Source organism: Vicugna pacos, chromosome 2 (genome assembly GCF_048564905.1).
Source record: "Vicugna pacos chromosome 2, VicPac4, whole genome shotgun sequence".
NCBI classification, from domain to species: Eukaryota; Metazoa; Chordata; class Mammalia; order Artiodactyla; family Camelidae; genus Vicugna; species Vicugna pacos.
In genome coordinates this window covers 73,128,849-73,152,666 of record NC_132988.1, presented here as the reverse complement: position 1 = coordinate 73,152,666, position 23,818 = coordinate 73,128,849, and the positions used below count along the sequence as shown (strand labels likewise).

The following is a 23,818-nucleotide window of genomic DNA, read 5'->3' as shown; positions in this document are numbered from 1 at the left end:
ACTGTGGCAATGGTCGCACAACTCTGTGATCATACTAAAAGCTACTGAATTGTATCATTTAAATGGGTGAGTTGTACAGTATATCAATTAGATCTCAATAAAGTGACTTTAGTGCCTTTAATAAGGACTTGATTAGATATTTTTCATGATCAGATCTAAGGAAAGCAGAAAATATCTCAATGAACCACAAATCAAAAAACCTGGACTGACTTCTGCTGCCACCAGCATACTTCCAAATCAGTGGAAGTTGTGCTCAGTGTTGAGCACATATTCAGGGAAGGCCAAGCCATTTAACAGCTTCAAATTACGTTTCACTGAGGCTAACCTACAATTTTAAGAATTCTGAGAACCATCATTGGGCATCAACTATGTGTGAAGAAGGCTACTTCTACAGAAGTTATGCATCCCCAAATGGAGGGAGATCTGGACCATCACGTGGCTCAGAAATGAGCCAGGACAGTGGGAGGGACGGGTCTCAGCTGCAGGAGGGAGGCTCACCGGGGGAGACGCTCCCACAGGCACACTTAGACCGCCGAAGCTCTCATCATCTGTCTCCTGACCACTCATTCCTCCCTGTGATATGGAAATGGTACCCTCCCCTGCCAGTTTACTGAATGATTCAGGAAAGGGTGGGAAACACAGAAAGGAAGAAAAGACAAAAACAAATCACAGAAGCGAAAGCGAGCAGGTGGATGTGTTTCTGCCAACATCAGTGGAAGCAAGCAGAGAGAGCTATTTCCTCTAAGTGGCTTTGTGAGAAATGGCGCTGGGCTGGCAGTCCCTTCCCACGAGATTTGCTGTAGAAATCATAACTTAGAACAGGAAGGAAACTTGAGATCTTGTCTATTTCTCCCATCTGATAGATGGAGAAACTGAGAAGCAGCTGATTAAATGACATGAAGGACTGGCAGAGTTGGACCAGACTGAGGACATCCAATTCCTGGTCCAGTGCTGCAGCCACTGCACAAAGCTGCCACTAAGACAAGCATTCAGGAACATCACTAGCTGTCTTTCCTTACTTGGGGACTTACACTCATCGTCGCATTGATCTCTGCCACTGTTTCTTCGTCTGTGGGGAACTGATATATCTGGACTCCATTGCTGACTAGTTCACTCATGATCTTACTCTTGAATTTGTGCAATTCGTTCTTGGCAATGGTGTCAGCTTTTGCAATTATTGGGATGATGTTCACCTGTAAACCAAACACATCCGTTTTTATACAACTCCAACATAAGAGAAGTAATTAGACAAATCAATAAAAGAGAAAAAACAAATAAATGAAAATTGTAAAACTTCATTTAGAAAATAGAGATGATACTGAACATCAGACTTTCTACCTAGATGCAAAATTAAGAAGATACGGGATAATTTTTAGTTCCGTCTCTGAACCCCTTAACTTCCTCCCATCTGGCACTGGAAGAAAGCACCCTCGTCATTTCCTCTTCTGTGCTACCTCGTTTTCTTTACAGCATAAAAGGAAGTGTTACTCTATGACACATAGCAATAACAAAGAAGCTTATTCTTTGAATAACCAACCACTCCTTTCAGACCCCTCCCAGCCACTCTAGGAGCTTGATTTTTGTATGCTCCTAAGAGTAATACCAAAGTTTTCATTCGTTAGAAGACTGGAACAGTCAGCTCTACACAGGATAGCATCCTTTCTTTCTTCTTATGAGCTGGAAACTGCTAGGAGCAGAGAACCCAAGTATTCACCAAAACAAAAATGGTTTCACCTACTTTCACATTTTTAAAAATCACACCAATTCTCTTGAAAATCAGCTTCTATCACATTATGCCAGGATGCGACCTGGTGCCAAAGACAAGTCTCACTTTCAGAGCGTTGGTTACAAAGACCAGGAGAGAACATGGTGTTTGACAGCAAAGGCAGAAACCATCTCTTTTTTTTTAATGGAGGTGCTGGGGATTAGAACCCAGGACCTTGTGCATGCTAAGTATGTGCTCTACCACTGAGCTATGACCTTCCCCGCCAAGAAAGCATTTTTTAAACAGTGTTGTTTGGACAGAAAATAACACCAAAAAGAGCCTTCTAAAGTGATAAGCCTTTTTACTGAACTTGTAAGGAGGTAAGAGTCTAGGAGGAAACACCATAGCTTAATTTCGTGGTTGTTCTACTGTCGTTTGCTTCTTCTTTATTTCAGAATGTGTCGTCTTCCATTTATTTCAAAATGGAAACTCAAATTAATCATCAAGTAAATCATCAAACATTGTCAGGCTTATCAGTCCCTTCCTTCAAATGCTGTGAATGAGAGAGGTTATAAATGTGCAAAGATCAGCAGTCAAACTCAATCTAAAACTATCCTTTTGATAGTTGGTGCAGTTCAGTTTTAAAATTTAAGAAGTTGGACCATCCTTGTCACATAGATAAAAAAATTAACACTTAACACTTTTTTTTTCATCCTTAACTTCAAATTAAAGCCAAACCTGTAGAAACCTTTTGAGGAGCGATAAAGTTTTTAAGAAAATAAACAAATCATGAATTACAGTTCATTCTCCCTAAATCTACCTCTTCCTATGATCCATCAGGTATCTCCACAGTATTAATTCCCCAACCCTCAACAGAGCACACACTGGTGCTAATTCAAGACCTAAAAATACTTTGTAATAGGCTACAGGGTTTTGTTTGTTTGTTTTGTTTAATCCTAATATCCAGAGAGGTTTTGAGCCATTTTTTTTCACATTGTTAAACCCTATGGTTTTGTAAACCACAAAAAAAACGAAACCAGGGTTAGGAATCAGGAGAGGGATGAACAGTGGAACACAGAGGATTTCTAGGGCAGTGGAACTACTTTGTATGACACTGTAGTGATGAAAAAAATGTCATTATAAATTTATCTAACTCCATAGAATGTACCAGACCGAGACTGAACCCTCATGTAAGCCACAGACTTTAGGTGACAGCGACGTGTCAGTGTAGGTTCTTCAACTGTAATGGGGGAGGCTCTGCACGTGGGGTGGTAGGGAGTATATGGAAAAATCTCTGCACCTTCCTTTCAATTTTGCTGTGAACCTAAAACTGTTCTTTAAAACAAAACACCAAATTACACTGAAAGCAGAGAAGAAGTTGGGGCCTTCGGATAAAGGTGATCTTACAGGATGGTGGGCAGTCCCCAGGGCAGCAGTGAGTACCTTACTGTCCAGCTTCTTCATGGTGACCAGGTCCAGGGACTTCAGCGAATGTCCCGTAGGGGCGATGAAGTAGAGGCACGCGTGGATCCTGGTGTCGTGGTAGTTGAAGAGAGAACGTTTGATCTTCAGTTCCTCTTGCAGGTAGGCCTCGAACTGGGCATCAATATATTCCACTATTGGCTTATAGCTAGAATGCAGAAGGTTTTTTAAGACACATTTTCAAACCAGCATGTTGCTAGTCTCAAACCTCTTGTGCAGTTCAGCGTGGTACAATCCTCCAGGAAAGTCCTCCATGGTCCCCTCTTCCCTAAGAGCTAACACTCAAGTTCCTGACCTGGCACCTCAGGCCTTCCATCATCTGGCCTCAGGACATTGCCCCAGGCTCCTCTCTTCCACCCGACTCCCTGGCTTACCCTTTCTGTCCTATACATCAAGATTTCGCCCGTCTCCCTGCACCTCTGCTCATGCTGTTCCTACATGGAACAGTCTTTTTCCTGTTGTTCCCCTGGCTAACATTTATCCTTTAAATCAAAGATTATACACACGGGGGACACACCTTTACCTCCCCCATGGCACCCATGAAGATAGTGCTAAGAGACTGTGGCATGCTTTCCTGCTGAGCCAAAACTGAACCTCATAATCTGTCAAGAAAGTGATTTTGACAGGCTCTCCCAACTGACTGGCCTCGGCGCACAAAATGAAGCTGGTCTGAGGTTTCAGAGTGCGGCACCGCCTCCTGCTGGCAGCCCCTCCCTGCTCCTCTACCCTGTCCCCCGGGGAGGAGGGCACCTCTGTGCTCTCACAGAGCCCTGTGCACCTGCCATGATGTCATCTATCAGCTGAAGTGCCTGGTCTGTTATGATCGAGATTCCTTCCAACTCTCAAGCTTTCTGATTTGAAGGTGAACTTTGTAACCATCATTTCTCACCAAACCATAATTCAAGTCTGTTTTGGATAATTGCACATGACTCTATTCACTGACCACAACACAGGCATTAACAGTATGTGGAATACATGTTCAATAAACCACACGTTCTCCAGGGATTAAGCAGTGCATTAGGTCAGTGAGGAAAAGCCATGAACCCTTCCAGGTCTCCAGGGGGACTGCCCAGAAGTTAGCATCAGCAGCAGTGAGACAGGATGACCAGGAACAAAATGGGTTAATTCTTCCCCAAGCTTACCACCTTGCTGAGGAATGACTTAAGCTTTAAGAAAAATAAAAAACCTTTCAACACTCAACTCTCAGATCCATAAATTCAACTGAAATCCCTCAAAGGAAACTACAAATCTTTTTATAATGAAGATGACAGCAGTTGCCCTGAAAGAAAAAACAAACAAACAAAAAACAAAGCAAATAAAAAATAAAAATAAAAATTTATGACCAAAAGTGAAAACAGAAAAAAGCTTTCTTATGTTTTCCCTCAGTGATTTATCAAAATTCATTGATTCAATTTGAGCAGACTCCCAAGAGGTTTAGAGAAAAAGTAGAATGTGTCTCAATATAATTCTAAACATGACAACAGAAATCCCAATTAATTCCAGCGGAAAGGATGAACAAGCAGTAAGATTCACCTACATTTTCCAATTTTAAAATATAGGCAGGTATTACATGACAATAGCACTAATCATTATGACAGGATAGTTACATGCAATGGTGGTTAGATACACGGATTCAAGCCAGATCGCCTAAGACCAAACTCCAACTCTACAATTTACTAGCTGTGTGACTTTCAGCAAGTTACTAAACCTCTCTGGGGCTCAATCGCCTCATAGGCAACGTCAAGGACAAAAATAGGACCTATATCAGAGAGCTAATGTGACAAATAAGTGGGCTAATATATGTAAAGAACTAGCACAGAAAAGTGAGCTATAACTATCTCACAGTAATATGATAAACAATAAATAAGAGAAAAGCAAGCCTGACTTTTCAAAAAGATAGTGGGGAAAGAAACGAACTTTACACTGAGCAGGTTCCACAGTAACCGTTCTACTACTGAGCTCCTGCCCTGGAGGGCAGTGGACCAGGCCACTCCAACGAGGCCCATTTGTGCCCTGCCAATCCAGGGCCTGATCTTTCGGCCTCCTGATCCTGAGGCATGTGTTTGGGGGGAATCAGTGTCCTCCCCCGGCCCCTCTCAACCCCAAGGAGAGGACAAGCAGCTCAAAGCGGGCGCTCCTTCCTGCCTCCCCAGTGCTTGATTTGCAGCTTCATAACACCTCCCCCCCATCAGTGGTCCAAGTATGTTTCTTTTTTCTATCAGTTTTCTTTTGCCTTTGGTTTTGATCCTAATACTCCAAGATGATGGGAGGCCTAACACCTCTCCATTTCCAGCGAGGAATGCTTTCTGCCCTGGATTCAGTATATCCAAAGAAATCCTTCCGCCTTCCCCTGCTAAGGAGTTCTGGCCAACATTTCCAATCTCCTTTTCCCTGTATGTGGTTTCCTTGGACAATCACATTAATTCTCGTGTTTCACTTAACCAACTCTTTCACCCAAGTTTCAGACCAGTCCATCCAACTGCTTACCATACATTTCCATTTGCTTGTCTAACTAAATGTGTCCAGAAGCAAACTCTTCATCTTGTCCCCAACCCCCACTCCCCTGTATTCCTCAGCTCAGCGGACAGCACCTCCATCCACACCACTGGCCATGTCAGATGCTGGGATTTGACTCGGAGACCTCCGCTCCCACCTCCCACACACAATCGAGCACGAAATCCTATGCACTTACCCTGTATATTATCATGAACAAATACACGTGCTTCAGGAGAACTATGTGTCGAAACCGCTATCCCTGGGTTCAAGATTTAATTACCCTGATGAAATGGTTTCTTCTCGATGAGTAATGAATCGGCCAAGTGGCTCTGTACTCCCCGTCACATCCTTTCAACAAACCCTCTGCCCTCTCTCCTGCTCCTGTCCACTCATTATCTACGTCCAAAGTTATAAAGGTAAGGAAATTTAATCCTTATTTTGCTAGTTTCCATCCTTACAGCAGGGATACCTATTCATATTCTGCGTGGCCAATGCAAACTTCTTTGGAGTGTAGCCATATCAAGCAGGGGTGAGTGGGGGGTGGTTAGGACAAATCAAACCAAGTCCTTATGTTTTCACATAATTTTCTTAAGGCATGGGGATATTCCTTTTTACCTGCCACTCTTTCTCCCTGCCCCCATAAATCTCCAGCCATAAAACACACACACACACACACACATACACACACAATTGACAGAAGCTGACCCTAAAAATTGATGGGAAAAAAATTTTATATAACGTTTTCTATCCACCCAAGCTACCCACTGATCATTCTTGCGAAACAGCCAATGCCACTGTTCAGGGACAGACTCTCAATGTTATATATGACCAGATACCTACCATATATATTTTTTTCTCTCTTGCTATCCATTAGCCAAAGTTAATTTTCCTTATCTTTCAACTACCTTTACCAGAACATGTGACAGAACGGAATTTGAAGACCACACAGTCACTTTCACAACTCCGATAAAGATTTCATGAGTTTGAGGATTCTCTCGCAGTGGATTCCGATTATCCGTGCTTTTTAGAGTGATTATCATTACAGTTTGTAACGTGTGGTTGACGGTCTATCTCTCATCTCCCAAATGTGGGAGAAGTGAATTCTTCTCTTTCCAGTGCTACAGAAAACTTGGCTTCCCTTCTTCTCTAGACCTCTTTCCTTCTTCACTAAAGAGCACAGGCAGCGAAACAAGGAGGCCCTTGGACCACAAAGAGTTAATCGTGTTGTTAAACAAAACAGGAAACCTTACCAGATCTCTTTTCCTGCCTCCTTCTAGCTAGCCTGGTCCCAGGCAGATAATGATGCAGGAATGCTGACAAGTCCGAAGCCTACATAAACAAACTGGGGCATTCTTGAAGTCTTGCGTCGATGGCAAAAAAGCTTGCCTAATCCTCAAAGTAGTAAAAATAATCACAGGTTTAGAGAAACAGCATATCCCTTCCCATATGTTTACATATCGATACAAAAATGCATATCCCACTTCCAATTTTCTGGTGGAAGAGACCCTGTCTGACTATTTTTTAAACAGCAGTCATTTGCGTTGTAGTCAGGAGTGTTCTCTTGGGGCACAGAGTTCTAAATGCCACTTAAAGAGGTTATGCAACAGCTGTCAAGAAATTTCACAAGAAAAAAAAAATATTTGGTATCTAGGTTAGGTTAATATCATACTTCCTCTCTTCTGAGTCTCCTTGGAAACTATCATTTGACCCAAATGAGTCAGATAATTTCTTAAAGAGGCCTCCAGCTGCAAATGTGTGGATGGGCAATGCACTGGCCACCTGCTGCTCAGGGCTGGTGAGTGAAAACCAAGCAGACTGAGGGCAAGTCCCCGTGTCGGGGAGAAGTCCAATGTAGAGGCAGTACTGAGGCAGCGACTCTGAGCTGGAATCATTCATGGAATCTTAGCAGCAAAATGCCACAGACCAGTTCTTATTCCTGCAGGAAGGGATCTTGAAAAGGTCCAGCCGCTGTCTTCCCACCGGAGAGTGCACAAGCATGGCATTCCCCAACTCCAGGGAGAAATCTGCAGAGGCCAGAGGTGCAGACCCGCCTTGCTCTAATGGTGCACGGTGACTGCACAAGGACCCAGAGCCCCGGGCTCTCTCCTCGGCTCCAAGAATGTCCTTGTGCTCTTTGGCTTGTCGCCAGAGTTTTCTCTTCATCTGTTTCACTGGGCATTACCAACAGCCTTCAGGCAGGAACCTCTCCATCGTTCCTCAGCACTGAGGTCATAAATTAAGAGCAACTGCTCAGCTGCAGGGGCTGAGCTTAGCTATCCCCCACTCCAACACAATGTATGGATAGTCCATTTTGACAGACGCAAAATACAATCTTTCTTATTGTGTCTAACAATTGCTCCTGTTATTGAGGCCAGTGTTTACTGAAGAGCATTTAAATTGCTCTACAGATAAAACAGAGCTCAGTGCTCAGCTAGAGCATGAGTTAAATATTTCTCTGTCATTACTATGTGCTCACATTCATATCACAGACAGAGTATAGCTAGACAATACACAGCTCTAGATGAAAATAGTTCAAATTCCTCTTTTAAAAACACACACAAATAACATACACTGTTTTGGGTAAAATGAAAACAAACAAAAACCTGGTACTAATGAAGCTTCTGAGCCAGAAGCAAACATAATGTAACTTCATGATTTGGTGTCTTATTCTTATTAAGCTGTCACTACAGAAAAATGTCTCTGGAAGCCTCCTTCTGGAATTACCTTTGGGCCCGGGACAGTTTTCCTTTTTTTTTTTTCTTTTCCATTTGAAGTATAGTCAGTTTACAATGTTGTGTCAATTTCTGGTGTACAGCATAATGTTTCCGTCATACCTATACGTACATATGTTCCTTTTCATATTCTTTTTCATTATAGGTTATCACAAAATATTGAATATACCCTGTGCTATACAGTAGAAACAAACTTATCGCTTTTATATGGAATAGTTACTATCTGCAAATCCCAAACTCCCAATTTATCCCTTCCCACTCCCCACCCCTGTAACCATAAGTTTTTCTATGTCTGTGAGTCTGTTTCTGTCTTGTAAATAAATTCATTTGTGCCTTTTTTTTAAGATTCCTCACATAAATGATATCGTATGGTATCTTTCCTTCTTTCTCTGGCTTACTTCACTTAGAATGACAGTCTCCAGGTCCATCCATGTTGCTGCAAATGTGGGCCTGGGACAGTTTAATTTTAACTTTCTTAAACTTCTTTTGAAGGTGAATGTAAATATTTAAAATGATCATAAGGCATTTAAAGTTAGGATCAGTGAACAGGATGAGTGACCTTGAAGAGCGTGAACAATCTACGGGGACTGAGATGAACATGTAGGTATACACCAGGAAGTTTTAGGGATTAACAGCTTCCTTCAAATAAGGGCTTCCAGCAACTCAGAGAGAAGAGCCAAATGTGCTCGGCTTTATAAACTGAGTGTGTGTGTTTTATAAAAGTAAAACCTCACTGTGTTATTTTATAATTAGATCGTCAAGTTTATATAAACCAGTTTCAGTGAATGAGTACACAAGACTGACTTACAGCTAACAGCTTCTGTCTACATACAAACTATTAGACCAAAATCCTGAAAAAAAATATTTTATTTCTTAAGCAGGTTAAATATGTCTTTCTTCTACGTGGACATAAAAATTTGTTGTATATATTATCTAATTAGCTTATTTAGCAAACCCTGGCTGGAGAGAGGGTGACCTGAATTCCCCACTAGACTCCACTGAAATCACTATCATTATTCAGACTCAATACAGCCATTCTGCACCCAGCAGGCCACCCAACTCCAAGCAGCCTACAGGAAGACCCAGCCAACGGACAAAGACTCACAGGGCCTCAGATCGCGGCACTAGCATCGATGTTAAGATCCTGTGCCGGCTGGAAATTACAATTTCTCCAACTGATCTTTCATTAAAAATGCTTTCTTCACTTTGGGGTTTTAGGAACTGATACTACTGTTGCTAAAGCCACCAAAATACAGGATAACCTCCTATTATTACCACATCCCTCCTCCAGGCTTAAGCTTTCACAATGCCCTTCCTTAGATCCCCCACCTCAGAAGAGACTGAATGCAGTATCCCCTTGGAAGAGATCTGAGAGTATCTAGCGTAATTCCCTAAGAGTGAGATAAACTGCCGACGGCCCAAAGCTGGTCATCGGCAGAATCTAGACTAAAACCCGGGTCTCTTAAATCTGGGCTGTGGCTTCTTGGGCAGAATCATGTTGACTCTGAGTTTTCATTCAGATCTATAAGAATTTGAAGAAAAAGTCAAATATCCCAATCTGCCTAAGAGACTAGGAGAGCATGACAGATGCTCATTCCAAACTCCTCTTACTTTGTAATGCCTTTTTTTGGGGAGGAGGAGGGCAGAGTTAAAAACAACAACAACAACAAAAACAAAACCAGAAAGTACATTTTCCAGACTCTCTTGCAGCTAGTGTTCTGGATATGGTCTACTTTCTGCCAAGCGGAATGCAGCCATACAAGGCCTGGAAGCAGAGAGAGAGCAACACAAGGCAGAGGCCACATGCAGGGAGAGAGGTTCTTCTTGGAAATGATGGTGAGGCATTTGGTTACCTGGGACCCCAGGCAGAGGTTGTAGAGACCTCTCCCCAGTGTCACAGGTATATATAAGGTTGTTGGTGGCAGGGGTTCTGCTAACTGTCCTGTCAAGTGGGTGATTCTCTGGATTGCTTTTCCAGGTGGGAAAGCCCCTACCCTGGTTCCATGACTCTTCTGGAAAAATGCCCTAAGCTTATTCCTCGTAACAAATCCCTTTTCTGCTTATAGTACCTGGAATCAATTATACTAGATGATTCTGACTCTAAGAAAAACATTAGAAGAAAACTTCTCAAAGGACAAGAATATCTTATCTTTTAGGTGACAGGAGACCAAGCCCCATAACTAGCGAACATTTTGTCTTTGCATTTACCCAGGATGGGTCCTGCTAGCTCCCCACCCATTTATATCCCCACGAAATCCCAAGAGGTACCTGTCATCTTTATTTATCTGGTCTCCAAATCCCACGGTGTCAACGATGGTTAACTTCAGCCGTACATTGCTTTCCTGAAGCTCGTAACTTCTGGCTTTTAACCGGACACCCGGTTCATTGTGAGTGGCTGGATCATTTTCAAATTTGGTGTTGAACAAAGTGTCCATTAACGTGGATTTGCCGATGCCTGTCTCACCTAGATGACCACAAGGAGGAAATCAGAGAACGTGTCAGTGTCTCTGAGACACCAGCTCACCAAGTTTTTCATAATCATGTTAGTAAAAAGTTTTTGAAAAGTCAGCATCCCCAGATATCCCCCCACAAAAAGACAGTTCTTTCTGTGGGCGATCTATGGGATACCTCCCTAGAAATGCCTTAATGAATCTGAAAAACCCTTTAGCCGAGAAAATCTTGAACTTACAGATCAAGACGCTCTTCCTCACCTCTGAATAGAGAAATGGAACCCGTGTAAGCTTGCTTACAGTCAGTTTGTGGTCATTACAAAGATACAAATGCTGGTGTGTAAAACTCTTACTTTAAAATAAAAAACAACTATATTGCTGAGTTTCTGTTACCAGGAAAATTAAAAAGACCAATTCCATTTACGCTGAATTATCTGATACCCTCTAACGTTGTAGAAAAGAATTACATTTTTCAAAACAACAATCTTGACAAGCAGCAGCAGTGACAACTAACCCAGCTACAGCTGCGGGGCCCTGACTTTATGTCAGGTCTGGGGTGGGCACGACCTCATCTAAACCCTGGTACTTCTCCCCGTGAAGTAGGTCCTACTGTTTCCTCTCTTTTACAGATGGGGCACTAAGGCTTATATAGGGTACAAGTGACTTGCCTAAAGTCACGACCGTTGAGTGGCAGAGCCAGGGCTCTAACCCTGTGTATGTGTGGCTCTGATACCCACATTCAACCAACACAGCAGTCTGACTTCACTATTACAGAGAAGGCTGACTGCCTGATATTTTCAGTTATGGTTATGAATCTGTGAGAATCCTCCCTATTATCTCCATTTTTATTTCCCGATTCAGCAGATGGCAAGCATCTGTTAGATTTCCTAGTTTCAGGCTGATGTTTGTGACGATGAAACTGAATGATGTTAAATGACCTGCACTGATGGCCTTGTTAATTCACACTGATCACTCAAGTCGGTAAGTGTTCACTGAGCCCCTAATATATGCAAAGCAGAGTGGCAGGTACCTGAAACCACTCTTTCCAATCAAACTGTTAGACTCAAATGTGGAGGCATGGAGAACTTTAGCCTGACCATCAAAATAAGACCAAGAAAAATCTTCTCTTAATACCGATTCTAATGTTGAGTCAGAAATAGTTGGCAGTGAGAAAGAACCCACCCTTGTTGGTGATGGTGATGGTGGTAGTGGTTGAGTGTGTGATGGTAGAAAGCGGGGGTAGAAATCAAGAAACATTATCCATAGGAATACCTTTTTTTTAAATCTGGAAAATTTCCCAATTAGATTTTCAGCTCAGTTTAAACATACCAATATATTGCAGCCCTTTAAACAAATCCCAATCCTACGATGTTCCTAGGAACAGTACCTCTCTTCTGAAGGATTTCCCTAATGACTTTTAGGATGTGATGATTCCATTGTTGGGGGGGAGGGGCAGCTCTGGGATTTGTAGCCATAGGGCAACTCTCCCACTGTAATGACAAAGTCCACTTACTAATCCAGAGTCCTATATTACTCATTGCTTTCCAATGAAAGTGAAGTAGGTTTGAATCTTTCTGGATTTGATCTTTCCCTAATTAGAAGTCTTATGTGGTTCGCCACTCACTGGCTGGAAAGAGGGTGATCTGAATTCCCCACTAGACTCCACTGAAACCACTATCATTATTCAGACTCAACACAGCCATTCTGCACCCAGCAGGCCACCCAACTCCAAGCAGTCTACAGGAAGACCCAGCTGACGTACAAGTACCTTTGCCTGACTCTTTAGCTTTTCCCATTGGTCCCAATACATCTAAGATCAAAGAATTTCCTCCTTTATCAGTCTTCGTTCAGCCAGTATTTTCTTCCAGCTCTGTGCCAAGTTCTGGGAATACAACAATGAACTGCCCTGATACAGTGTGCTCCCATAGCTTAGACTCTGATCTGGAATATGACTGAATACCAGTCAGACTCTAATTTATTATTATGGGAATGATATTGTAAATTTCTGTCATAACCACATTCCTCTTCCTGGACTTTGCTAGTGACTACACGTAATTGGACCAGGGCTAGCCCTCTGCCCAGAGGCACCCATGAGAGCCCCATCATTATGCTGTGACAGTGCTCCAACCTGAACAATGACCTGCTTATCCAATCAGAATTTCTCTCTTTGGGAGTTCGAACCTGCAAACAGCACAATGGCATGAAAAAGAAAAGATATACTGAAAGAAGTGAATAAGCAAATGTCAGGAGGCAGCAAAGACTGTAAATAAAGAGAGGACATGTTGGCAGATCATTAGCTGGGAATATAAGAGAAAGAGAGCAGATAGATAGAGTAGACATTAGTATCTGAAATTCATTCACTAATAATACTTGAGTATTTACTAAGTGACAAGCATAGGTGCTGGGGAGAAAATGGATAAAAAACAGCAAGTGATGCTCCTTGAACTCCTGTAAAACCCTGCGTGTCATTCCAGATCTCCAGGAAGTCTGGTGGTGTAGCCGTTGAGACTGTTTTCCTGTCTTCCTTACTTTCTTTAATCTGCTTACAAAAAGGCCCATCAATAAGAGAAATCTAAACTAGTCTTGGCTCCCTAACATGACACAGCTCAGCAAGCACATATCCACGACTCGCGGCTTAACAAAGTAACTCTGAGCAAAATGAAGTTATTATGCGCTGGCTGCAGAAACAAAACAGTGTTCTCACACACGCGATCCGTAGACTCTGGTGCGCAAGTCAATCCCGACAGGACGCCAGTCACTTCAAGTACTTGCTCTACGGGTATCTTTCTCAAATACAGCAAACTTCTTCCTAGGATTTACCTATTTTCTGAACAAGGAACAATAGCAGAACTACCTTATGAAGGTTCCTCCATAAGATAAAGGTTCTATCAGTAGAAAGTGACTCATTTAACGTCCCTCTCTTCCCCTAAGAACCACAATAAAGACTTCAATTTACATGGCAAGGATTCCAGATTACCTGGACATACCTGACGTTACCATCTCATTTTACTAAGTTGCGAATTAGTTCAGCATCTGTGAATCAAGAACACCATGCTTTCTTCTTTTTCTTTTTTTTTTTAAGGGAAGATAATTTTAATTATTATTTGCATTAAGGTGGAAATTATGAACAATTAGCATTCCAGGCCCTACTTAAAGCACAGGGTTAATCAGTGGGTTGGAAAAACCACTGCTCCTCTAAATTTCAGACTGCATTGCTTTCCATTTCTATGCTCTGCGCTTTTAAGAGCCTTAATTAGACACAGCTCCTCCAGCGGCAGTGCGAGTCACCAAAAGCAGTTCAGTAAGAAATGACAGCTTTTGGAATAAAAGGAATTCTAGGACTAGGACAAGTTTCCAATGCGTTAGTTGTTGAGCTCAATCTCTAGCCTCAGAAAAGAAAGCATTTTCTATACTTTTGAGGACACACAAGAGCAAAGAGACTTCTTTTGAACTGAGTACCTGAAAGTCTGCTGGGCATAGGTTCCAATTTAAACCAAACAACCATAGAGATATTTTGAGAAAAATAATGACTAACAGCAATTTTGAAACATTTCAGAACTCCCTAGCAGAGCACCGGGCGCAGAGCACTGGGCACAGAGCAGGCGTTTAGCAAAAGTTAACTGAGAAAGAAAATGATCACGACGATCATTTATACTGAGATGTGCCACGGTGGTAGATTTTACAGTGTTGTTTCTCCTGTTAAAATTCATCTGCCTAAACAGCTGTTCGAATCATTGGAGATTTACTCCTGAAGTGCTGTCTGGGGCTTCTGCTTCTCCTTCTCCTGCCAAGGCTGGTGAACGTGACACCCACAGCCCAGGGGAAAGAAGGCAGGCCTGCCTCTTCCACTCTGTTCTCCAGCTTAGTTCAATCACAAGCTCTTCGTTGGATATTATTAAAAACAAAAACAAAACAGGACAAAAAAATTAGAGGATTGCATTATTAATTAGAAGGTAACTGTAAACTGATCAAATCACTGATCTATGACTCAGCATTTTTTCCTCTGATTGCCAAGACTAGCTACTTGGCTGTTGATTTACATAGTTGAGCATGAAGGTCTGTCTTCCTCCTCTCAATATTTTAGATTTTATTCTTGGATGGAGCCAGATAATCAGAGAGCTATGTCATGTTGTTTTAACTCCTCACGGAATCGCCTTTGATGAAATGTGCTTTGGCAAATACCACTAGCTGGTGTGAGGGACTTGAAAGACCAGCACGTGACACACAGCATCACGTGACTCGATGGCACTGATTAGGGGACATTCAGGACCCTAGACATACATGGAGGGACATCCATTGCATGACTCTTCTGAAAACTCATGGGAGAGATTTTTCCAGGTGAATTATATTTTCATCTAAAGCAACGGTTTTGTTTTCACTTGATAGCTACTACAAAGCTGTCATCATTAAACGTTTAACTTTTTTCTGGCACATAATATGTGTTCAGTAAATATCTATTGAATGAATGGGTCCCTGCGTGCTCTGACCACTGGCTGAGAGGTAAATGTGTTTCTGAGAGAATGAGCTGCTACAGGCAGGCCTGATGGCTTTGAGTTCTGACTCTAACCTTTGCTTTCCTTTAATTTCTGGGATTGATTTTACCTGTACCACTTCATAGCCTTTCCTGGAAAAGCAAGATGGGATAAAAATGTTCAAGATCTGACTGTAAAATTCCACAGTTGATGCTGACACTGTAGCCTTGGCTAAAGTGATTTTAAACTTGTCTGTTTTCTATTCCTCTTCTGCCCATCCCCTCAAAACAATTATAGTGAAATAATTTTGTTTTTAATTCTATTTTCAAAATGTGTTACTATTTACTTTAATCCTCCTAGTGAACTGGTTCCTCTTCAAAAGCAGGGATATCACAGTATTTTATCCAGCTGTTGAGGGAGGTGCACAAAGAACCAGCTGGACCAATGCTGGAGCTTCTCCTAGAACTGGGGTCATTTTGGAAAGTGAACAATTAAGATCTATACATTTAAAATTGTGGAGAAAGGCTGACTGAGAATTCAGATTCTTTGGAGAAATACAGCGTGAAATAAAGGGTGAAAAAGGCTTTATTTAAACCAAAATGCAGGTTTGGGGGTGAATTAGTGTGTTGTAGGTAGGATGGAAAGTAGGGGAACTATGAACTCTTGGGTGTCTTGTCCCCGATTTAGCATCAAGAATTCTCTTCCTGGCCAGGTGAACATTACTCTCCTGCTCTTTATGACGTTTCTTTCCAGGATTCAACAGAGGTAGGGTCTAATACCAGACATTAAATTCAGTGCCTCTACAATTAGACTAAGCTGTCAGCAGGATTTGTTTCTGCCCTGGTTTATTTCCTCTGTTTACAACCTAGATGTTCTCACCACAAAATATACAATTCTAAGACCTCTTTGAAAAACGTCATCAGTTTCCTTACTAGGCTCATAATTCTTTTTGTTAAATCCTCAATTCCCTTCCATATTGATCGCATGAAAAGAAAGTCATGATGCTGTAAACACCACACATGTGCATACTGTGTGAAAAATACAAACAGGAGGGCGACAAGGAGAAAAGAAAGTACTGGGGAGACTCTTAAGGTAAATATGACACCTATTCCTCTAAGTGGCTGTCAAAATATTTTGGTCAACTAGAATGCTTTCTCATAGGTGCTTACTTTAAAAACAGACAGACAGTGAGAGTTGTTTTCTTATACAGATATTTTGCTGTAAAATATTCGGGAAGGGATTTGATGTGTCCTACCTTATGAGGATAAGCTTAATACTTAATGCTGACACCCTCTCTCCCCAAGAGCTAAAGTTGGCTCAAACCAGAGGTCTCCAGCCAAACCAAAGTGCCACAGAAAAGATATACTGGACAGCTGGATATACTGGCATGGAAGGATAGGCAGATCTTATGGTGTGGGGAAAAAAAATACAGAAGAATAGGAACAGCATGACCTCATTTGTGTAAAACCAAAACAAAAAAAGTGCTTATGTAACTGTGAGAGACCTGTTTATGTCTGTCTAGTGTGCGCCTCTCCCATGCCCATTCTTTCTCCATGTCTTCTTTCCTATGGGAACCTCACGCGTCCCGGGGTGGACGAACCCCATCTCCTGCCCTGGGTGGGCATGACTCAGGCCTGGCTGAGCAGGAAGCCTGGTCAGGCGTGGCTGAGTCTCTCCTCGGGAGCTGCCGAGCTGGGAACACCACTAGAGGCCATACCACCTCCGCAAAGAAAAAGCCCAAACACGAAGCCAGGCAGAAGCCAGCAGGATCCAGAACCAGAGACAGAGCCCTGAAAGCACTCTGACTCCCTGGAGCCAGCTGTTCTTAATTACACAATTCAGTCTGTTACCTCTTCAGTGTGTTTTGGGGTTGCAGCAGAGCCTTAACTGAGTTTAAACTAGCTTTTTTGCAGTTCTTAGTGGAAAACCTCCAACTACAAGAACAGTTGGAGAGAGATGCATCATTGCTGGCTTCAAAGATGGAGGAAAGGGTCCCACAGTTAGGAGGGTGGGCCATCTGTGGCAGACAGAAAAGGCAAGGAAATGTCTTCTCCCCTTGAGGTTCCAGAAAGGAACACAGCCTTGGCGGATGCCTCAATTTTAGCCCAAAGAGACACATGTGGGACTTCTACAGAACTGAAAGGTAATTAAGTGGTGGTGTTTTCAGCCTCCAAAAATAATTTCCAAGTACAGAAAAAAAATGTAGAAAGTTCCTAAGATTCCAGTGTTACCTCTGTAGAATGGAAATAAGGGTGGGACAGGAAAAGGGGAAATATTTTATAGTATTTTAACAATATGTATGTATTGTTTTCAAGAGTTTGAAAAACTAATTTAAAAATGGTTAAGAATGGAACCAGTATAGCTCGGTGGTAGAGTGCATGCTTAGCATGCATGAGGTCCTGGGTTCAATTTTGTTAAAAAGAAAGGAAGGAACGAAGGAAGGAAGGGAGGGAGGAAGGGAGGGAGGGAGGGAGGGAGGGAGGAGGAAGGAACCAGAATAAAAATCTAAAAATCTTAGGTATTATCACCCATCCAGGAGGGACAGAATAGTTGCTGCTTGACAAACCCAACAGCACAGCATGGATGGAATTCCAACCAGTATGGTGATTGTGCTAGTAACACAAGGGTCAGTCAATGAGCCAGCACAGCCCACTGCACACCACACACCCAGTCAAACCAGGCCCTTTCAGCCCAACCCCACTGGAAGGCTTTATCCGACTTGCAGGGGCTGGGACAGAGCTCTCACATGGATTCCTGAGGCTGATTCTGACGACAGGGCTGGGGGAAGACAGCAGAGAAGCTGGAATAGTAATTGGCCTACCATTTAGCACACTTTTCAATAGAAAATCAACAAATTGCCAACAAATTGCTATGCTAATCCAGAACAGCCAGCTCTGCAGTGAGCATTTATCAGAAGAGAAAAGACAACTCATTTATGCCACTCTGGAGAACTAGCTGCCATTCATTCAGGAGGTCCCCTGCTGAATTTTAATCGGCTTCATGGAGGGAAAAGGGGAAAGTGGGAGAGCTGGTGGCTGTGGTCAGGTTTGTCTCCAGTCAGTCTCTACCCAGTGCTGGAGACACAAGGCCGGACAGCGAGCCGTCTGTAGCGCGAGTCAGCCATGGCCCTCAGTGCAGGGGCTACATTCAGTGTGTTCCTTGTGGAGATTTTCAAAAAGGATACTATTTGCCCCTCCCCCAACAACTAACCAAGTAAAAAATGGTGGTTCTTGCACTGAACACACACCTTTTCTGAATTCACTTCATTTTAGACAAGAGAAGCCAAGCCAGGTCCACTCTGCCAAGCTTGGGGGTAGGATACATACAGAGAGCATACGGGCGACATGCAGAATTCCTTTTTTTGTTTGACCTGAAGTCAGTGCCCAGAGGACCAGGGCATCCAAACAGTGCAGCCTGAGCCACCTCACTGCTGTTTAGCCTGGTCACTCATCAGAAGGGACGGGGAGGGCGAAGGAAAGGCCACTATCTGTTCCAGGGTCATATCTGCTTCAGAGCAGCAGGAGATTCCTGTTTCTGTTTTCCCCTCTTTCCTCACCTTCTTTTTTACCTTCCTTCTCTTAATTTAAAAAAGATACGGCTAGAGAAGATGATGACAATACCAAGGCCAGAGGCCTAGGCTGACGCATGACATTTAAAGGGTATGAATAAAACACACTGAGGATGAACTGCGTAAGTAAGATCTCTTGGCCTTTTCCATACATCTCCTGGGAATAAAGTGAGGTCAATTTCAGATTCTGATTTAAGGACAAAAGGTTAATTTAATAATTCAGGCAGAAATTTATTTCAAATATAAAATAGAATTTTAAGTTGTCTTTTGCACTAAAAGCAAACTTTTTTAACATTGTAAGGTTACTAAAGTAGTTAGAGCAGTTTCAGATTTCACTCACTATAGGTAGCATATCTTTAAAAAGACTTTAATGGAGGTGACTACTGCACACAGTCAGAGAAACAGAAACAAATTCTTAAAATGCTTTTCAGTGATCCTCCTATGTATGTACATTTCTGTTCCTTCTTCCAACTTCCTTTAGTCTAGTTAGGGTCTAAGTCCTTCCCTCCACCAAAAATTCAAATAAGTGGCTAAATAACAATGTTAAACTACTTGCTTGACTGTATGATGCAAATAAAAATAATAATTAAAATAATAATTTAAGTAACACCACAAAGCTCACAAAGCATCTACCTAAATATAATCTCAGTCTTTGTAACTATGTGACCTACACGGAGTGGGTATTATTGCCCTGCTTTACTAATAATAAAAGAGTAAAAATACCATTTCCCGAAGCACACCCCTCTGACAGTCACGTGCCAACACTTAAAGAGTCAGACTCCTTGCTTGGAGCAAGGGATGAGTCACTCACCAACACACAGGATGTTGAAACAGAATCCTTGAGAAGTGGACTTGTTGACCAGCTGGTCGGGAAGACTGTCAAATCCAACATGGCCAGAAAGGGACAAGTTTCGAAGGTCTTCATTCTGGAATTTCAGAGGGAAAGGTTTGAGAACCTGTGATGATGCCACCTGGGGACCCCTCCCTCTCCCATCCTTTCTCCTTGACATGCATGAAAACAGTGACCCCCCTGTGTCCACACCCTCCCTGGCTTCTACACAACCGAAACTGCCAACAACTCCAGACCACGCTCTCCCTACAAAATCACACCGACTCCCAGAGCAGACCATCTCCCACGCAGCTCAGGTCCTGCTACAGGTGCCCTGGTCCCACGGAAATGAGCTTCTAGAGGTGGCTGCTGTTTCAGATACATGTTAAGTGACAAAAACTCCAACCACTTCCATTTACTTCCAATCCATGAGGGAAAAATAAATGACACTCTCCCAGATACAGGAAGGAGATTTAAGGAGCTCACAGCGGAGGACGCAAACCATTATGGAAATCCTGTAACCACCGTAATGAACATATTGAAAAGAATGCAATGTAGGACTTGATCCCTTCTCCTCCGTGAGCTGTACGGCTTCTTGGGGGCCCCTCTGTTCTCCCCCACAGCTCCAAGCACAGGTTCTGCATTCCCTGCACCTTCTGACTCTACTGAAGGAGACTGGGCTAAGGTAGTTATCATATATTTAAAAAGCTGGGTGATTTATGCGGTTTTGTAAGATGGTGCTGATTGCCTCTGCAACACACCTGTGGGTACTGGAGATCTGCGAAATCTTTCTTTGCCAAGAAAACAGAGGTCAGCTGTGGTTCTTCAATTAAATACCACAGTGATGGTCTGGAATTCTAGAAACTAGATATAGAAAACCTCCCTAAAAACAAGACTCTTGGTGTCTGGCCGTGTTGTCAGTGAACTTTAAATTCAAGATGCTAAATTTGGGGTGAGAATCAGCCTCAAATTCCCATTTTTAATTAAAAAATAAAAGGGCTTTAGATAAACAGCAAGGTCCTAATGTGCAACACAGGGAAATACACTCAACACCTTGTAATAGCCTATAATGGAAAATAATATGGAAAGGAATACATGTATGTATAAATGAACCATTACACTGTACACCAGAAATTAGCGCAACATTGTAAACCAACCATACTTCAATTTTTTTTAATTTAAAATTTAAAAATTTAAAAATAAAAAGCCTTATGCAGGATAGCTTAGTCAATATTTTTAACAAGACTGATTTTCATGATCCTCCTGTGTGTTATGAAATGAGTGATTTCTCTTTTTTTTTTAATTTCTTAAATTAAAAAAAGTTATTGAAGAGTAGCTGATTTACAATGTTAGTTTCAGGTATACATATATACACATATATATAGTTTCTTTTCATATTCTTTTCCATTATATGTTATTACAAGAAACTGAATACTGGAGAGTGATTTCTTTTAATAATGCAAGACTCAGACTCCATTTCTAAATTATCATGATCACTACACAGGCAGAGAAATGTGACTCCCCAAATGCAGTGATTTTAATGGAAGTTTTATGAATAATATGTCTAAGGGCCTTGCTAGCTCTACAATTCCGATTCCGTGAAATAAGATAACCACCACCCCCGCACTGCCTGGGTACCACGGCGGCAGCTGCAGGTTTGAGGTCAATGGGACAGGGAACAGATGCCCTGTCTATGAATAGTTCCCTTGAAACCTGCCAACAGTGAATATGAGACTCGAGAGTGGGCTCTTATCCTTGAGCAGGATGGCATGGCCATCGCCAAGCGGCTTTGGGAGCAGGGCCCGTGGGCAGCAGCGCTGGGAGTTGGCTGGGCCTCCCAACGCCACCCCGCGGCCCTAATTCTACCACCTGCCCCTTCCTCTTCAGATACCTCAAAGGTTCAGACAGCAGGTATTTTTAGGGTGTTTACCACATCCGCCAAGACAGGGAGGAAGATTTGAAATGGGTCTGGGTTATATTTAGAACTCTTTCCATCACAGCTGTGCAGGGGCTGCTGTGTTGCAGGCGAGGAGAAACCACCATCCCAGCCTTCTCCTCTGATGCAGCGCCGACTGGAACAGTCAGCAAAAACATGAAAGGAGACAAGGCGAGGAAGAACCATCCTCCTCCATTCCCTTTCCTCTTTGCCATAATAATTCGAATTTTTTTTTGGTGTGTCGGGGGCAGTGTGCAGGAAAGAGTGGTTTATTGCTGTGGATTCTGGACCGTTGTTGGGTTTTCAGATTCAGATATCCACCCAGGAGCCAATCCTGGGAAAGAATCAGAGTTAGTGATTACAGCTCTCAGCCCAGAATCCACTGCTCAGCATCTCATATTCTCACCATTTCCAAAACACGAGAAACCACCCACACACCCACTGAGTATTTTTATACCCCCTGGAAACCACACACAAAATGAAGGGTTATAAAACAGTTTGGTCTTAAAGTTTTGTTTTTTTAATTTAAGTTTATGTCTTCAGAGTCTCTGTCTTCTAACTTTGTCATATAAAATATGTACATTGTATAATGCCATTTTAAAATTCCATCATGTGAGCCTGTTTCTCTGCCTGGTATTAAAAACGACTCCTGAGGGCTACTGCCCACCAGTATGTGATGGGGAAATGGAAAATACGAGTTCCTCCTTTGGTTCATGAACAGGCTTCAAAACTGAAAAGCACTGTAGGACAGACATGTGAGGGGAGGCTCTAACTCACCCACAGCAGCTGAAATGAATTCCTACACACCAGCATTTCATGGTACCACACTTACAGCCTAATGCCTTAGCTGTCTCTATCCAAAGAATGTGGGCTATCTTCGGGGTCTACAGGCATGATCTCAGGGAATCTGATATCCTCATGTCTTTACCACTATGACACACCTAGAAATGACCCTCAGAATTTCATCTCTAGTACTGAACTCTGCCTGCAGTCCAGTTCTGAATTTCTACCAAAAGGGCGGTTCTCCTGGGTCGTCCTCTCTGTACCTCAAACTGGTCTTCACAAAACTGAAATCATAACCCTCCATTGCAAACTCACCCCAACTCCCAAGTTCCCTATTTCTGTTAACAGTGCGTATCCGTGCTCAAGACCCACCTGCCTGCATCAGTCCCAAAATGTTATCAATGCCACATCCTCCTCCTCTTTGTTTGTAATATTTTTTTAAATAGATTATTTTTTTAGAGCAGTTTCAGGTTTACAGTAGAGTTGAGCAGAAAATACAGAGTTCCCACATAGCACTCCGCACTCACAAAATATACTCCCCTACTCTCAATATCCCTTATCAGTGTGGTGTATTTGGTACAATCAATGAACCAACATGGACACATTATTATCAACCAAGTTCCATAGTTCACGTTAGGGTTCACTCTTGATGTTGTATGTCTGTATTAATTTAACAGCTTTCCAACAGGTCTCCTTGCCTTGATCCCACTCCCTCTAACCCTTCCCCTCTCTGCCTTGCTGCCAAAGGGATCCTAGTACTCAAAAGCCCTCAACCCAAACTCCCTGGCCTGCCATCTCAGGGCCTTCGTGTGCTAAATTCAAATCTCTTTTCCTATTGAATACCCTACTCCTCCCCAGTGCGCACCTTCCACTGCAGTTAAACAGAATTACTAACAGTTCCTGGGACAACCCCAGGGCTCTCCCCATCAGACTTGACTCATACTATTTCCTCTATCTGGAAGGGCCTTAGACCCAATGTGTACAAAGCCAAACATTCAAGATCCCACAGAAATTTTATCTCCAGCATTGTCTTTATTATGAAATCTCAGGAATGTTTACTCGGGAAAATTTCAGGAAATACTCCCCTTATCAAAAGGAAAATAATGATTGGATAAAAGTGGCTCAAGCTATTTGGTATCCATGATCATCATCAGAACAGCTAACATTTGTTGACCCATGTTCCAGAAAAGCCCTAAACATCAATGAACTAGTTAGTTCATCTTAACACTTCTGTGAGGTAATTACTATTGTTATTTGACCTTAACGGACAGTTGAGAAAACAGAGGCACAAGAAGTTCAGTAACTTGCGCAAGGTAACACAGCCAAAAAGACCTGTAATGAGAGCCTGAAATGTGAACCCAGGAG

At 42.5% G+C, this 23,818-nt stretch overlaps 1 protein-coding gene across 2 annotated transcripts in view; it reads right to left on the bottom strand.

Moving 5' to 3' along the window:
- SEPTIN11 (septin 11) overlaps window positions 1-23,818 on the bottom strand; it is an 80,299-nt gene that overhangs the window by 20,018 nt on the left and 36,463 nt on the right. Inside the window, exons 2-5 of one of the 2 annotated variants that reach the window (XM_006198233.4) lie at window positions 19,717-19,831; window positions 10,684-10,879; window positions 3,149-3,335; window positions 1,032-1,193 (exon numbers count right to left, since the gene is read on the bottom strand). In XM_006198233.4, the coding sequence (XP_006198295.1) occupies window positions 1,032-1,193; window positions 3,149-3,335; window positions 10,684-10,879; window positions 19,717-19,831 (660 nt within the window). Of the gene's footprint in view, window positions 1-1,031; window positions 1,194-3,148; window positions 3,336-10,683; window positions 10,880-19,716; window positions 19,916-23,818 lie in introns of those variants that run through there. The other variant, XM_072941874.1, reaches the window with a different exon arrangement.